This window comes from Puntigrus tetrazona, chromosome 25 (genome assembly GCF_018831695.1).
Source record: "Puntigrus tetrazona isolate hp1 chromosome 25, ASM1883169v1, whole genome shotgun sequence".
Lineage (NCBI taxonomy): Eukaryota > Metazoa > Chordata > Actinopteri > Cypriniformes > Cyprinidae > Puntigrus > Puntigrus tetrazona.
Genome location: NC_056723.1, coordinates 3,040,085 through 3,056,796, shown reverse-complemented (window position 1 = coordinate 3,056,796; position 16,712 = coordinate 3,040,085). Strand labels below are relative to the sequence as shown.

Below are 16,712 nucleotides of genomic sequence, written 5' to 3'. Positions count from 1 at the left end.
AACGACAAATGTTTAAAATCAATAAATACTTTTTACTGTAAGTGTGACACAATGCAGCTCGGTAACTGTGTACAAAAAATATATATCATTAAAATTATTAGTCAGGGCATGAGGCGAGCGACGCACGCGTACTGCTTTCGAACAGTCACCGCGTGAAATCGTTTCCCTGGGAGTTTCAGCAGGGGTTCGTGGGTCTTCTTCAGTGCTGTGCGAGCGCTCTCTGGCAGTGGTACAGGATGCAGTCTGGGAGAGCAGGATGAGGAGAGCGCAGCCACACGGCCAGAGCGGCGCCGTTCACTCTGCAGTGCAGCAGACAGGGGGCGCCGCCGAGCAGGCGACACGCTACGATTCCCTCGGAGCCTGAAACAACGACATTACAGGCAGTTAGTTAGTACAGTGCGTGTTTGTAAAATGACTGCGAATCATATGAGAGTAAGCGACTTGGACGCTATATATTTTTTTTTTACCGATGATGTCCACCACATGTAGCCGTAGGGCGTCTTTGAGGGCGTTCAGGGTGGTTCTGAGCGGGTCACCGGCATCTGCGAGCAGTTTCAGATTCTGTTTGACGTCGTGAGACAGAGACAGCCAGAGTTTGCCATATTCCTCCGTGGACACAACCAGAGGCCTGTGTGCGACAGAGATTAATGGGTACGCTAAGTCAAGAAGCTCACAATGTAAAAAAAAAGTAAAATGCTTTTGTAAAAGTCATGTGTTGCTATTTGTGTTTCGGGAGGACAAAAAAAATGTATTAGAAACAGCGACTTGAAATTAGATGCAGTGTGCACGACTTCAACCTCATTGGAAAATTGACATTATTGAAGATTAGTTTTTCTTTAAACATGTGAAATATCCTTTACAGGAAGCAACCAAACAAATATAAGGGGAAAAAAGTATACACTGACAAACATAAACACACACACATACATTATATATTATAAATATATATGAGTGTGTGTGTGTGTGTGTGTGTATGTGTGTGTATATATATATATATAAAACACCATTAAATTACTTGAAATTTACTTAAAAGTAAAAAGGAAAACAAAAATAAAAAAACAATTAAAAATATTAATAGAATTGTTATTATAGTAAAATTATTTTTATTAGGGTTATTATTTTATTATTATTTATCTATTAAAAACAAAACGCTAAATTAGTTCTCAGTAAGATTATTTTGCAGGTCACAAAAATATTATTAGTAAAAGTATTCAATTACCAACCATTAAGTTACAGGATCACAGCTTAAAAATAATTATCATCTATTATTAATATTTTTTAAATTAAAAAAAAAGTTTTTTATTTAATTTTGCCATTTTCTGCCTTTATTTTGACAGACAGAGAGAGAGAGGACAGGATTGGGAAAGGGAAAGTCCCAAGAGCAATTTAATAAAAATATACAATGTGTCGTACTTGTTTACTATTAAATATGCTAGAAAACTAATATAGTTTTGATTTTAGTTTTGACACACATTACCTGATGAAGTCCGCTGTGGACAGCGTCCCAGAGAAAGGGAGTGTGTTAGTGTGTCCCGGCTGCGTTTGATAAGAAACGGTCCCGGTAAAGGACACGCTAGTTTGAGGGTCGTCCATCAGCAGAGTGTAATGACACACAGATGTGCTCCCGGCCTCCAAACAGTCCACGACGTTCCCTCTCAAACTCACCGTCTAGGACAGAAGAGGTCGCATTTTATTTTATTGTACAAAATTACTGGAATGTTTTCTGAACGTGACACACCTCCAGCTCCTCGGCGCTCAGCTCCACCGCAACATCTTTTACGACAGTGTCCGTGCAGTTGGATATGAAGACGACAAGCAGCAGAGCTTCATCTCTGAAGAGGCGGCAGGAGGAAAGAGACAGGCTGGGGTCAGAGGTCAAGCTGATGACATCAGAGCGAGGTAGGTCTTTGAGGTCGGCGGGTAACAGCGCGGACAGATCTGAAGACAGGGGTGGAAGATGCTTGTCCTGGATTGTACTGGGCCGCACTATAACCATATCGCCACCTAGTATCTGAGACGCGTTTGCGCGTTTGTCTTCTTTAGCGGCCAGGCCATTGGCTGTGGTGCATTTGGGGGTGTGGTCAAAAGCGGATATGGACGTGGCTGGCTCCTCCTCCAGCAAACTGCCGTACAGGAAGCTGTCGGTCGTGTTACGCGAAGAGCGAGAGGAGGCCTCGGAAGACCTTTCACTGGTGCCTGATGACGAAGACGACGACGACTCGTGTGGGCGGGGCTTTTTTCTAAAGCGAGGGGGCGGGGCTTCAGATTTCCCCAACTGAGAGGAAACAGAACAATTTCCATTTACACAGGAAACGCAATGCATGCGATTTGAGCGAGTGAATATCTAGTAGTGATGGGTCGGTCTTTTTTTAAGAAAGGTTGTAAATTAATAATCTCGCTATCCAATGCTGTCCGAAAAAGAATGAACAACTCTAAAAACTCGAGAGATGAACTAATCAATACTCTTTTATGCTTATGGGGCTTTCACATGATGAACGAATGACTAAACGCACTATAACTCTCAGTCACAAATCCGTTATAAAATAAGTTTCTCACCAGAGACATGGAGCTCCCGACTCCCAAACCTACAAACAAGGAGGAAGCCAGCTGCTGTTTGTCCTGGTTTATTGTGGAGGGCTCCGGCTGCGGCTCTGCTCTCTCTGCTGCCTCCTGTTGGCAGGGGGCCTGAACTGCAGCACTGGGTTCATCCACCGGAGGTGCTGTTGCTTCTTTTTGTGGAAGATACCCATCTTTCCCCCAAACTCTCTTTACACCCTCGAGAATCAGAGTGCTGGAGCTGAAATGATACACAAAGTTACAAAGCTAGTATTATAGTATTACTATTTTGTATTGTTCATAGTGTGATCAACGTATATGCACGTAGTAGATGTGCTACGGAAGTAACCATAGCATATTAATTATATTTTTCTAAAATGAGAGGATTCATGCCCAAGATAAAGAGGGTAGGGGAGATGGTACATCCCGTTGGGATTCCCTTCTGGAGTTCCTACCAGTTGGGTGATGTAAATGTCAGTTTAATCCCATCTAGATATCTAGTGATCAGCTCTTGAATAGCAACTTGAATGTGTTAATGGTTGAATCCGAGCTGAGGTCATGTGCAATCGATCCGAAGGCATTCGTTAAGTCCAACCAGACCATGTTAAATTGCCTTTCTTGAGCTGTTTGAGCTCTCGAATCAACTGGCTGATCGTCGCTGTACGTTCCAGGGAACCTGAAAAGCCTGGACAGCACCTTTCTGAATGGAAGAAATCATGTAACTATTCAGCATCATGTAGGCGGTCAGCCTTCTAGCAAGCACTGAGGTGAAGACTCAAGAGGGAGATTGCTCTGAACTGATCAACTGTGGAGGGACCATCTTCTTTTGGAATAAAACATCCCTCTTGCCCCTTTGGCCCAAACCTTCCTCAAAAGCCTCCACAACCTTCGCCAAAGGTTTGAGCTTTTCTTGTATACCTTATATGGTATACCACTTGGACCCAGGGGGCCTAAATATATACTATACAGTATATATTTTGAAAATATTTATATTATATATAGACAAATATAGCATAGTTTTCTTAAATATATACATGTGTTTGTATCTTTATATACATAATAAAAATACACAGCATACCCACACATATATATATATATATATATATATATATATATATATATATATGCTATTTGTGATGATACAGATACTCACCCTGCCTTCTGCGAGAGTTCGGTGCTGTTTCCTGAGAGTCCTGAACTGACGGACAATAGTGTGGGAGACTGTCTGTCAGTGATGCTACATGATGATAAACTTACAGGCAGAGAAAAACTGTACGGCTCCAGATTCAATGCTACAAAAATCATAAACAGTCAGTCAAACAAGTTTAGAATAACATAAGGGTGAGTAAATCATTTTTGGTCCACTACTCATTAAGGACAGAGTGCATATATGTGACCTTGGAGATACAAAAAAAAAACAAAACAACAATCTAAATATTGAAAAAAACCACCAAGTTGTCCAAATTAAATTCTCAGCAATGTATATTTCTAATCAAAAATTAACTCGATGTATTTATGGTAATAAATGTACAAAATATTTTTATGGAACATGGTCACTCATTAATATCAATGATTTTTAAACGTAAAAGCGGTAATTTTGACCCGTTGCAAAATAAAAAAAATATCCATGCTACTTAAGACTGTATATGTGCTCCAGGGTCACATAATGCATATGTGGTAAAGTATAGAGTTTACTGTTGTATAAATAAGAAGCATTGTGATGAGAGTGAATGATGGCTGTACCTCTGTCCTCACACAGCTCTTCCCGTCTCTGATGAGGGGGTTTATATGGTGCAGCTCCTGCAGCCAAAGCCTCAGACACAAACCCATCCAGAAACGACAGGGAAGAATCAACCTATGAAGAAAATACACACTACAGCAGCAAGTTTTGGGGCTATTTTACACAGCGGTTTGAAAGATGAGTTCATAATAAGTTTTGCGTATTAACCTGCTAGAGCGCCAAAGGTTACTTAACGTTACTTAACGAATGCCATGTCATAATAGAGAGAAACAATAGAGAGAAACAATCCGTTACCTCTGTGGCATCCCAGGGGGTCCCCCGGGGCAGGACCCACTCGTGGAGCTGTGAGTCCCGGCTGAGGTGATGCAGCTCCTGGGCCTGCTGACGGAGCACAGTGTCCTGCGAGGACGAAAGACTCTCAGCCAGGTCCAGAATCAAGTCCGCGTGGCCCTCGGAGATCTTGGTCAGCGCAGAAAGAATCCAGACCCGAGTCTCCGAGCTCACACTCCTCTGGTTCAGCAGCTGCGTCAGGAGCCGGATGACCTCGCACCGGTCCACAGACTCCTGGAGGTGAGCGTATTCTCCAAGAACCTGAGCACACAATCGGTGAACAAATCTCGCTTGTGAGCTTCCAGGAGAACAGCATTTATTTTTTCGCTTGCAGTTTATTCCATTAGATTTTGATGTTAGTTTTTTTTTTTTGCGAATGTCTCAGAACTGGCACGAAAAAGCACCACACACACGGCTCAGCTCATTTGATCAATTTTAATCAAAAAGTATCCCATTTATATTTCTGTGACAGTTTTTGAAGGATTAAGCAGTTATCTTTTCGATTACAAATCATAACGCTGGATTTTACTTTAGTAACTAGAGTAAATGTTTAAAAATACTAACAAAATAATGTTTTAAATGTATTAGTTCATATTTATTAAGCAATCATGAATTATAAATTAAGTAAATGGTTAATAAATAATATAATAATTATATATATATATATATAAATATATATATATATATATATATTTTAATAAGATAAAATAATTTTATACAATATATTTAATATAAAATATATATATATATATATATATATGTATATTAGTTATTTATTTTAATATTATATATTGTATAAAATTATTATATCTTATAAAAAAAATATATATATATATATATATATATATATATATATATATATATATATATATATATATATATATATATATATATATATATATATATATATATATATATATATATATATATATAAAAAAGAAAAATAAATAACTAAACAAATATATAACAATTTTGCATTTTTATAACATTAACGCTGTTTATTACTATGAACTACCTTCAGTTTATTTAGATTTTTTTGCCTTCTAATTGTAAGGATGTTTTTTTATATATATATTTGTCCCTATTAAATTCCTTTTTTCAAAATCAGATTTATCAAGTGCTTTAGAATTCATTTCGAAGCCTGTCACTAGCCTTAAAGAAGAATATTTAGTGAATCATCAAAACTGTGCTGTGCATCAAAAAAACCTGCATATGTGTGTATAAATATATATGTTGTACACACCCAGCTCATGACTTGTAAAAAGCACTGGGGCAGATGAGAAGTGTGTCCTTTCAGCACAGTCAGATACGAGGCGACGGCATAAAGCCGCAACTGATCATCTTCCTCTTTAGACTCAGTGCCTGGGAAAACACAAAAACACACAATAAATCCATCAGAGATGTGAAATGCAACACCTTCTACTACAGTTTCCAGCTCTTAGTTTGTTTATACTTCTGGTTTACCCTCTGCCAGCAGTCGCAGGAAGTTGTTTGGGACGTCCTGTTGCAGCAAATCTCCACCGACGGAAAAAACATCATTCATCGTCTGAATGAACCACGAGTTATCCGGAGCAAACGTAAAGGTTTTTATAGGAACGTAACAGCTGACTTATCCGTTCATTTCACTGGTGTCCATAAACTCTCGAAAGGATATTTTTCGGCGAGCTCCGCGACTTTGCCGACCAGATGGATGACGGTGTGCTCGTCGTTGCAACTGCGCAGGAAGTCCAGCATCTTCTCGACGATCACGGTCACGTTCTGAGCATTTGTGATCCTGAACAGCAGCTCGAGAGTCTGAGAGAGGAAGAATATGCACGTCAATATATATTAAAGGCATAGTTCACCTAAGAATGAAAATTCTGCCATTAATTGCTCATGTTGTTCCAAACCCCGCAACGCAATTTAAGATTGATTGATGAAATCCGAAAAGCTATCTGATCTTTTCGAAGAAAACAAGGATCAACATGACCAAGAGTCAGAAGCCTTGCAAGGACATCGTTAAAACAGTCAAAGAAAACTAAAATAGTGACTATATTCAACAATTCATCTCCGCGAGCCCCATTTTTGACAGCATCACTTATGCAAACAATATATGTACAGATAAGTTGTTTACGTTAAAATCAAAGTGTAAACAATGTATCCGAGTACATACGATGCCAAAATGAGGCTATAGAGTGAGACACATTGTTGAATAAAGTTGTTATTTTTTTTTTTTTTTCTGTGCACACAAAAAGTTTCACGTAACTTCGTAAAATTGCGGTTCAACACCTGATGGATTATTTTGCCAATGTCCTCGCTACGTTTCTGGCCCTTGATCCTTGCTGGAGGGCCTTCTCATCTTAATCTTTGCGGGGTTGGAGCATCAAACTGGTTATAAATTTGCTTTTGTTGTTATGACAACGTAATATTTATGCATGGGAAACATTAAGATACAAAAATTCATATACAGATGTAAAAAGTCACTTTACGAGATAGAAAGTCAAATTTACGGCCTGAAAAATTAAAAAAGTTGACCTTATGATGATTTCAAAAGTAAAATATTATGCATTTTTTCTCCTAATTATGACAAATTTAGATTTCGATTAGCGGTTTGTCCGTCACCTCTCTCTTGATAGTGAAATCTGAGTGATCCAAACACTCGATAATGGTCATCTGGTGCTGCAGGGCGAGTTTAGCATCGTGCTGGACGACGTACGTCAAGGCTTTCAAACCTGGAAAACGCACCCATATTTGAGCAGTTACAGCGAGTTGGCGTTGGCTAACTGGTAAAACAAATCTAAAGCAGGAGTTTTACCGAGATATTTCAGGTTGATCTTCGGAGACAGAACAAAGTTCCCGATGCATCGTGCAGCTTTTTCCAGCAGCTCAGCTTTGGGGTGTATGGTGTAGACGGCCTTCACACACTCATACAGGATCGCTGAGACAGACATTACGCGTTATTTGCGCCGCGCTAACAATTTTTATCGTTCACTCCACTAGAAGAGATGATTTACGATGAGTTCGGAAATTCAGAAATAAAACAAACAAGCGGTAATGGCATACTATACTAAAAACCCCTGAAGATTGTTTTTATTAATTGAAATAAAGCTGAAATATACAAACGAAAAAAAATTTTTTTATGAAAACGAAGAAATCTTTTGATGACATAATTTGGTTACAGTGCTGTCAAACGATTAATCATATCTAAAAATATATTGTGTATATTTATTATGTACATATGCATACACATACATTACAGTATATATTACCGAAAAATATGCTATGTTTATGTTATATATATTTATATGTAATAAAGTATAAAATTATAATATAAAGTATAATATTTACTGTATGTGTGTGTATTTATATAAACATAATAAATATACACAGTACACATGCACATGTTGCATTAAAAAGTTATTGAACATTATTATGGATCGTTTCTCATTTTTTGAAATAAAGCTTAAAAATTTAAACATAATTTTTTTTGCATTTCATTAAATAAAGCCGTAAGTATTACATTAAAAGTGTAAATTTAAATGGAAATACCTTAAGTGTAAACCTAATGAATACCTTGTAAAATAAACAATAGCTACAAAGAAATATAAAAAAAAAAAAAAACTGCTGAAAGATGCATCATGTTTCGGATGAATTCGTTTTTTAATTTCGACCACTAAAAAGACGATTGTACCGTAAGTGATGTTGTGGTTCATTTCCGCTCTGCGCAGGGACTCGTCGAGAACGTCGTACATCAGCTCACTGGTGCTGAAAAGCGAACGCGCAACTTTTCCATTTCCCGCTTTCACATAAAGTACGTGCATAATGCAAGTATACAAATGCAGCTCGGCGCTCGGTACCTTTGGTCCTCTTTGCCGAGCAGCGACAGGATCCTGAGCAGCTGGATCTGCAGCCACGGAGCAGGAACGCTGTGATAGTTAAAATCCACCGGGAGCTTCCCACCCACCACCTGCTTCAGGATGGTGACGAAACTATCCGTCAGGTCCTTATAGCTGTCTGGACTCTCCTGAGGAAGAGACAAACATCGGATGTGACCGACGAGACCCGACAAAATCAGAGCACGCTTAATATAAAGCTGGTAGTAGACGGTACGGTTAGAACATAAACATGACTATGTAAAATAACATAAAATAGCTCAGTTTCTAATACATGATTTATATGTTGAAGACCGACCCTGATCAGCTGTAGATAAATATGTAAAGAAGACGTCATGACACCCGGATCTTTGTCGCACAGGGCCTTTCGAAACTTGGCGTGGATGTGCTGGACTTGATTTGGAGCGATGAGATAAAACTTATACAACGCCAGGACGGCTTTCCTCCGAATGATCTCCCTTAGGCAAGAAAGAAAGACCAGAACATTAGTTATTATCAGAATTTTATTACATTGATATAAATGTAAAATTACATTGAACAACATAAAAAATTTTTTTAAACCAAATATTTACACTTTCCTGAACTGAATAACTGGTTATTAATTCATTTATAAAGCAACTTCCTTTAAATCTGGTTCAATGAATGTGCATCCAATAGCGGTAATCAAATAAATATTATATCTTTAAAGAAAATAATACTTTTATACAATTTTTATGAATGTAATAATATTGTAATAATATATAAAAATATTATTTTTCTTTGTAATAAGTTTTTCTTTTGTTAAAAAAAAAAAAAGCAAAAATTTATTTATTTATTTATTTATAATATTGGAGACTCTTTGGAGATTTATTTTTACATTTTGGACTTGGTTAACTGAAATACTTACTGGATAAAACCAAACATAAATATTATGTGAAAAACCTTCAATTTGAAATGACTAAAATCAACATAAAAACAAAATAAAGCTATATAGAAATAGAGAGAGTAACTGTAAAAATGATAAAAGCACACAAAAAAAAGACTAAAAAAAGAGTCTCTCTGGCTTACTTTGAATGTGACAGCTTGTCTTCTACCAGAGGAAGGACAGCAGGTATCATGTCTTTGGGAAACACCTGAGCTACAACAGTCAACGCCATGCACGCTTCAATGAGGTTAGTGCTCTGAAGATCCTGTCACACATGCATGAGACGTTCAGCCGCACATTTTAACAGAATAAAGTCCGATTTAAGATCCTAATGAGAAGCGAACTGACCTTTAATACTGTGTTTACCAGCAGCAACAACAATTCATGGCCTTCATTTAAGAAAAGAGACACTGCAAGGTACCCTAAAATAAAATGTAAGAGATTAAAAGATTAAAATAATACACATTTAATAGACATAAACATAATTAACAGTTTTCATGAGGAATCTCAATGGAGTTATTACAAAAAAATAAAAAATAAATCAAATATAAAAACTGTATTTTTCCCACAATGTATTTGTTTTTAACTGTATATTTTAGAATTTTTTCTGTAATTAAATATATTTATTTATAAAAAAAAAAAAATATATATATATATATATATATATATATATATGTAATTAAATATATCTATTTATAAAAATAAATAATAAATATATATTTTTATATATAAAACTGTATAAAGTGTACTGTGCATGCAATTAAAGTGATATATGGTGACCCACGTACCCACTCTCTTCTCCAGCACACTGCCCTGCTGGGCCAGTTTGATTGCATGAATGTAAGTAAAGGAGGCATCGTAGCCCAGCATCTCACAGTACATGGCTCGCACCATGATCTCTCTCATCTGCTTCTGTAAAACACACACGCAGGTAAATAACCAGCTTCTCGGTGACCGTGAGGACAGAAACGTCTGTATCGCTCACCATGGTGGTGTTGGGAGATGAAACCTGCTCTTTCATGGCAGACAGCTCCTGTTTGATGAGGTTCTCCTCCTCCTGCGAATGCAAATTAAATGAGATTTAAAATCAACAGCACAGTATTGCATTTTAACATGTGCTTGGCATGACCTTGAGAGTGTTCATTGTACATTTCATATTGCACTTAATTATTATTAGTAGTAGTAGTATTTTGATGTGGATTTTGAAGTGGCCACCTTTTTGCCGTTCACTTTGTTTTATTAATATGTTTTCTATTATTTAGATTTTATTTTACATATACATATACATATATATATATATATATATATATATATATATATATATATATATATATATACATACATACACATATATACATATACATATACGTGATATCTGTGTGTGTATATATATATATATATATATATATATATATATATATATGTATATATATATATATATATACACATACATACATGCACTAAAATTGATACACTGATATTAGACACATAAAATGGTATATTTTCTAAATAAAGTACTAAATGCTACAATGAAACCGACACTATATCTGACGTAAATATTTGACGTGTCAGTATCTATTTATGTGTATGTCGGTGCTGTTATTTTATTAATAAACCAATGTTTAACTCACATGTTTAGATGTCAGTTCTGTGATGCTCTTGATGAGTTGTCTTAATCTGTTGGTGATTTTAGCAGCTCCAGTTTGAGAATCAAACAAACCCGGCAGAGCAGTGAGAGTTTTCTCCACAACATCACTCATTTCAGCACGACAACACAGACGATCGGTTTATGAGACACAACCGAGACCATACATAAAGATGAGTGCACTACAGCAGGAGAAATACCTCTACAACACCTATACTACAGTCAAAACACACAGTATGAAAACACAAACCATCATGACTAGACTTTCTCGCCGCCCACCGGAAGTACGCTGCTGTTTTCATAATAAAAGTCCATAGAGTGGTTTTACAGTTGCATGCACTGAAACAGCAACAACGATAAAAAAAAAAAAATCTATCTATATCTATCTCTATTTACTTACACAGTATTTGTATATGTCGGCCACTGTTTATATTTATTATTTATATAAAAATACACTTACTTTATATTTATATAATAAACATATTGAAATATTATAAATTGATTTATATATATATATATATATATATATATATATATATATATATATAATTTTCAAAATATATACTGTATACTGTATGTATGTGCGTTACATAATATATACACAGTACACGCAGATATATTACTTGAATAAAGATTGAATACGATTAATTGCTATTAATCATGTGATAGCACTACTCATTTGAACTAAAACGTACTTTAAACATGCTTTATTGAACAGTTATTTTATTTATTATATGTTCCGTGTTCATAAAATGATAAGTAATTAATGTAATTGTAACACAACGTGAAACAAATAAAGAGACACCACAGGAGTTTCAGCATTTAAAATCCATTTATTTGGTTTAGGTGTATGGATATCTGTGTCGATATGACAACCTATACGATATTACGTTATATACACTTTGCTACAGTAAGAAAGAACAACTAGTGTCGTAATAATTGAATGACAACCAGACCATTACGAGTAAAAGAGCATGACTAAATCTGTTAGCTTGCATATCAGAAATAGAGTCCGCTAAACAACCCTTCCTCTGTGTTTCATTCATTCAGTCAATCTAGACATCAGTGTCTCAACCTCATGCACTGACCTAAACAACATGAAATACATTTGTGTTTTTTAGATGAACGTTTCAGATAAATAATTTCTTGGATCAAAAGTTCACACACACACACTATAAACTAGACCACCATAACAGAGGGGCAGTCGCTGTCATAGAAACAGAAGCCAGGTCCATCCCATAATACCAAGCATACCACACCAGTCCCTCTTTATCATATACTCTACTGCACTTGACACGCTATTACAGCCTGCGGTTTATCCTCGAATCCAGCTGCGGTGAGAAAAGTGAGAAATCTGATAGCGCCAGACGTCAAACGCAGGTTCAGCCAGCATTCAGGCCCAGATCTGGAGAAAGACAGAACAAACATAAAGCTTTCATTACAACATCTCATATACTCGGAACGGGCCTCATATCTAAACTGCTGCACAGAAGCCCTCCAAAATTTGATCTTACGATCATTTCACCGTTGATAGAATGAACGTACGGACAGAAATCATGCATATGCGTCTCTTTCAGATGTGGAATCTACTGGAACTCTACGCTCAAATCTGAGCATACGCGCATTTCATAAATGAGGTCCATTGTGTTAAGGTGTTTTTGTCCGCTGACCCGTAATGTGTGATCCCAGGATCCCGAGCAGAACGCCGTTCCGTCCGGAGAAACGCGGAGGGTGCTAACTCTGTTCTCATGTCCGAACAAGATGGACACGCGGGTGCCCTTTAAAACGTCCCAAACGTTGATGGTGTAGTCGTTGTAGCCTCCAAACAGCAGCCTCCCTGCCGAAAGATATTAGCGCAGCATAAATAACCAGTAGCATAAATGCGCAATCGTGGTTATAGAAATACTAAAGAGTCAGTTCTTACCGCTGAGGGAGAAATCCACGCTAGAAGCTCCAAATATGATGCTCTCTTTGGAATAAATGGCCACCTCTCTGTCTGCCCTCAGGTCATAGAGACGACACTGTGAACAGAGAAAATAAAGATCAAATGACTTTTTTATTGTGTAAATGTGAAGCATTTGGAAACATTATTATTTTTGACATGTTTTTAGTGTAGCCTCGTCCGCTCTAAAAATTACATTAAATAACAATGCTATGGAATATGATTACAATTTTAAACTGTTCAGTGTTTTCTTTATTCCTGTAAATTGTCAGAATCATCACTCCAGTCTTTAATGTCACACGATCGTCATTCTGATATGCTGCTGAAGAAGCATTTCTGGTTACCTCGATAATACTACCATTCAAATGTTAGGGGCGTGTGTGTTTTTTAACAGAAATTAATGCTTTTATTCAGCCGATATGCATAAAATCGATCACAAGGGACAGTAAAATCATTTATAATGTTGAAAGACTCACAGTAGCGTCATCTGAGCCTGAAGCGAAACGCATCTCCGCTCGGATAGTACCTGCAGTGATAATAAAACGTGTGACTGTTTCACAATGGAAACACTGCTCGAAGTCCCTTTTAAGACAAGTCAGTTCAGCAGATGACCATATTAGCCCTTTCCCGGGGCTATACAGTCTCTAGTGACATTTGGAGTGTTTACACAGACTATAAATATTGACCAGTGCTGTAATGGCCTTAAATGTCACTCAGTCCACTTTGACAAAACCTGAAGGGACACTTACCGCACGCTGTTGATGTCTGATTCATGGGTCTCAAATGACTGGACACACTGTCCTGTGCGCATGTCCCACACACAAGCCTTCTTATCGCAGCCCTGCCAGACGTGAGAACACGCGGGTCACCGCACAGGCATGTTAACAGCTCTATTGTGTGTGTGTGTGTGTGTGTGTGTGATCTGAGCTGTGCTGTATTTGTAGATCTTTGCTGCTTTTCAGATAGCTCAGTCCAAATTGGTGAACTGTTTCAACTAGTTCAAAAGAATGACTCGTTTGTAAACAGGACAGCTTTTGCCTGAGGCACTATACTATTATACTATTGTAAATAAAGTTTCTTGCAGAGACGGATCATTCCGCTTCATAAGACCTCAATATGTCGTCATAAGCAACGGGTATTAATTTTGCGTTACTTGATGCATTTTTATTCTCAAAAATGGGCAGCCACTGACTTGCATTTTATAAATGACACCTGCATACTGGATGGCCTGACGGTATAGAGGCCAGTTTACGCTATCAAATAACTTTTTTTCTCACAATTGCAAGTTTAAATCAGCATTTTTCTCAGAACCGCATAATGCAATTCTGTTTTATTTCTTTTTCTGAATTGTGAGACATAAACTCGCAATTCTGACAATATCATTTTTTTCCTTCTGAAATGGTGCATTTTTAAAAACTCTGACTGTGTTCGTCTGAAAGAAGAAAGTCATATACATCTAGGATGGCTTCGGGGTGAGTAAAATACGGGGTCATATTCATTTTTGGGTGAACTATTCCTTTAAATAAGGTAAAGTGTGACACTACTACGGCTTCAGCAGCTCGGTTCTCACCCCTGACACAAATGTGTTTCCGGTCTCGGAGGGGGCCAGATCCAGACACAGCACATCAGCTGCGTGTCCATGGAAGCTCTGTAGCATCTGACCGCTCTCTACATCCCAAAGAGCGCATGTCCCATCACCGCTAGATGTCAGAATCTAGCGCAAAACACACCGCGATCAGTCAAATGCAAAAACACTGTTTGGTTATTTCACCATGTGTTCGAGCATACCTGCATATCTGAGTTAGTAAAGCAGCATGCGGACAGGTAGTTGGTGTGCATGGCCACTGATTTCTTCTTGGCGGCCAGGTTTTCGTTCTTGTCCAGGGACAGAGGGTACACAGAGCACTTATTGTCCAGACCACTGCGAAAGCAAACAAAAAAACATATCAGTTAAAATTGCCTTTCATGCACTGTGTGACACAGCTCTAAGTGAATTAAAAGCATCCTGCAAAGTTTAATATCTGGAAGTGCACGTGTATAAAGTTATTGTCTCAATTCCGAATCACTGAAATGACTTGTTTTTAAAACAAAACTCAAACCACTGACTTGAACATGAAACATAGCATTAGCATTAGCATATCGCTGTCCACTTGTTGGTCTGAATGAAAATGCGAATTAATTATTTGCCACTAGATGCCGCTTTTGGAGCCGTTTCCCCACTGTTATTATGCAAAACAGCTTTTATTATGATCTGGAGTTTAATTTAGACGAATCACCGCAGATCAGCATCGAGCAAAGGAGAAATGAATGGTTGAACGAATCGTTTGGAAATCCTTGAGCAAATAAGGTAAAAATAAATGCATATGATAAGACAATAAATTAGTTGCTTGGCATGCATGTATGTCATCCTGTTGTTGGAGACTCCCAAAACCTTCCATTACCCACAATAGGGACACTTTAAAGGTGTAGTATGTGATATAGACATCTGGTGGTTTATTTTAAATGTAAAAACATTTTAAACATTGTTGAGAGTTGTTTCCTATGGGGGTTGCCAGATTGAAGACATGTTAAACAAGAGCAACTGACAATATTTTATTTTAATTCTATGGTAGAAACAGAGCTTTTTAGATTAATTGTGTGGCTTTTTAGGTCGGGTCCAATCTGCTTTCTTCCGCGGATGCATTGTGCTGTGTTTTCCACCAACTGGCAACCCAGTGTGTTGAAATCCTATTGGGTGAATTGGTATTGGGTGGAGTCACATAGCCATAAGAAAAAACAGACATTGTGACACAGAAGGCACATTTCAAAGTACAATAACTGGCCGTACAGTTGTTTTTCTGAGAAACAAGTATGTATGCTATGCTATTTTTATGCTTTAAGTGAAACTAAACTATATACATCACCTTTAATAAAATAAATAAAGTCAGCTTAAAGTCAGAAAGTAATTATCCATGGATATTATCTCAGAATTGTTGGTTTTATCCAGCAAGGATGTTTTGTATTTACCAGACTTGTAATTAACTTTAAAAATCTGTGGCACAAAACTAAATATAGGCTTTCTGCAACTTTCCCACCCCAAATCAATGCAGCCGGTTAAGCCTGATGTTTATTGCTCAACGAGAGATAATATGTAGTGAAATATTTATAAAGAAGTCAGAGAGCCCGGGGACTTACCCACAAGCCACTGCACATCCAGAGGGGGCGTAAGCACAGGCCATGACCCACGTGCAGGGCATAGTCACTGCATGCTCCTGCCAAGACATTTAATATAGAACAATTCATTAAAAGCATGCTTATTACAGCTAAAATAGAAAACCAGAAATCTAAAAAAATCTGATAAAAATAGGAAAAAATGAATAGACAAACGAACATTTTATTTTATTTTCACTAATCAGCAAAGCCAGGTTTAGTTTACCTTTATGTATTAAAATAATTGAAACTAAATTAAAAAAATATTCAGATTAAGAAAAATAAAAGACAAATTACAAAAGCAAAATTTCGAAATATAAATTCTAAAATAAAATGCAAATATATGCATGAATTCACAAAAAAACTACTGAAACGGACGCTAAATAAATTAAGCTACACTTTATACAAACATTAGTCAAAAGTATACAGTTCATAATTTTATAACAATCATATAACATGGTTAATAATGAACGTAACGGGTAAATGGAAAATGGAAAATCACTATTATGAAGTGTGATGTTTATTTTACCTTA

The 16,712-nt window shown here is 37.0% G+C and overlaps 2 protein-coding genes across 2 annotated transcripts in view; both read right to left on the bottom strand.

Moving 5' to 3' along the window:
- Window positions 1–11: 11 nt before the first annotated feature.
- ap4e1 (adaptor related protein complex 4 subunit epsilon 1) lies at window positions 12–11,331 on the bottom strand. Its single transcript, XM_043227783.1, has 21 exons — window positions 11,035–11,331; window positions 10,389–10,460; window positions 10,192–10,315; window positions 9,752–9,825; window positions 9,547–9,668; window positions 8,798–8,957; window positions 8,464–8,630; window positions 8,298–8,371; window positions 7,422–7,544; window positions 7,229–7,338; window positions 6,282–6,421; window positions 6,092–6,204; window positions 5,871–5,989; window positions 4,592–4,888; window positions 4,300–4,411; window positions 3,710–3,848; window positions 2,557–2,797; window positions 1,739–2,275; window positions 1,478–1,668; window positions 468–628; window positions 12–360 (listed from the first exon to the last, which is right to left on the bottom strand). The coding sequence occupies exons 1-21, from the start codon at window positions 11,161–11,163 to the stop codon at window positions 200–202; spliced, it is 3,366 nt and encodes a 1,121-aa protein (XP_043083718.1). The 5' UTR covers window positions 11,164–11,331; the 3' UTR covers window positions 12–199.
- A 530-nt stretch (window positions 11,332–11,861) lies between these two features.
- Window positions 11,862–16,712, bottom strand: part of gnb5a (guanine nucleotide binding protein (G protein), beta 5a) — a 6,043-nt gene continuing 1,192 nt past the window's right edge. Inside the window, 10 exon segments of the mRNA XM_043227900.1 lie at window positions 11,862–12,453; window positions 12,719–12,885; window positions 12,973–13,069; window positions 13,467–13,493; window positions 13,495–13,516; window positions 13,740–13,831; window positions 14,561–14,704; window positions 14,779–14,911; window positions 16,165–16,241; window positions 16,709–16,712. The exon segment at window positions 16,709–16,712 is cut by the window's right edge and continues 38 nt beyond it. Coding sequence (XP_043083835.1) covers window positions 12,442–12,453; window positions 12,719–12,885; window positions 12,973–13,069; window positions 13,467–13,493; window positions 13,495–13,516; window positions 13,740–13,831; window positions 14,561–14,704; window positions 14,779–14,911; window positions 16,165–16,241; window positions 16,709–16,712 — 775 coding nt within the window. The 3' untranslated portion in view covers window positions 11,862–12,441.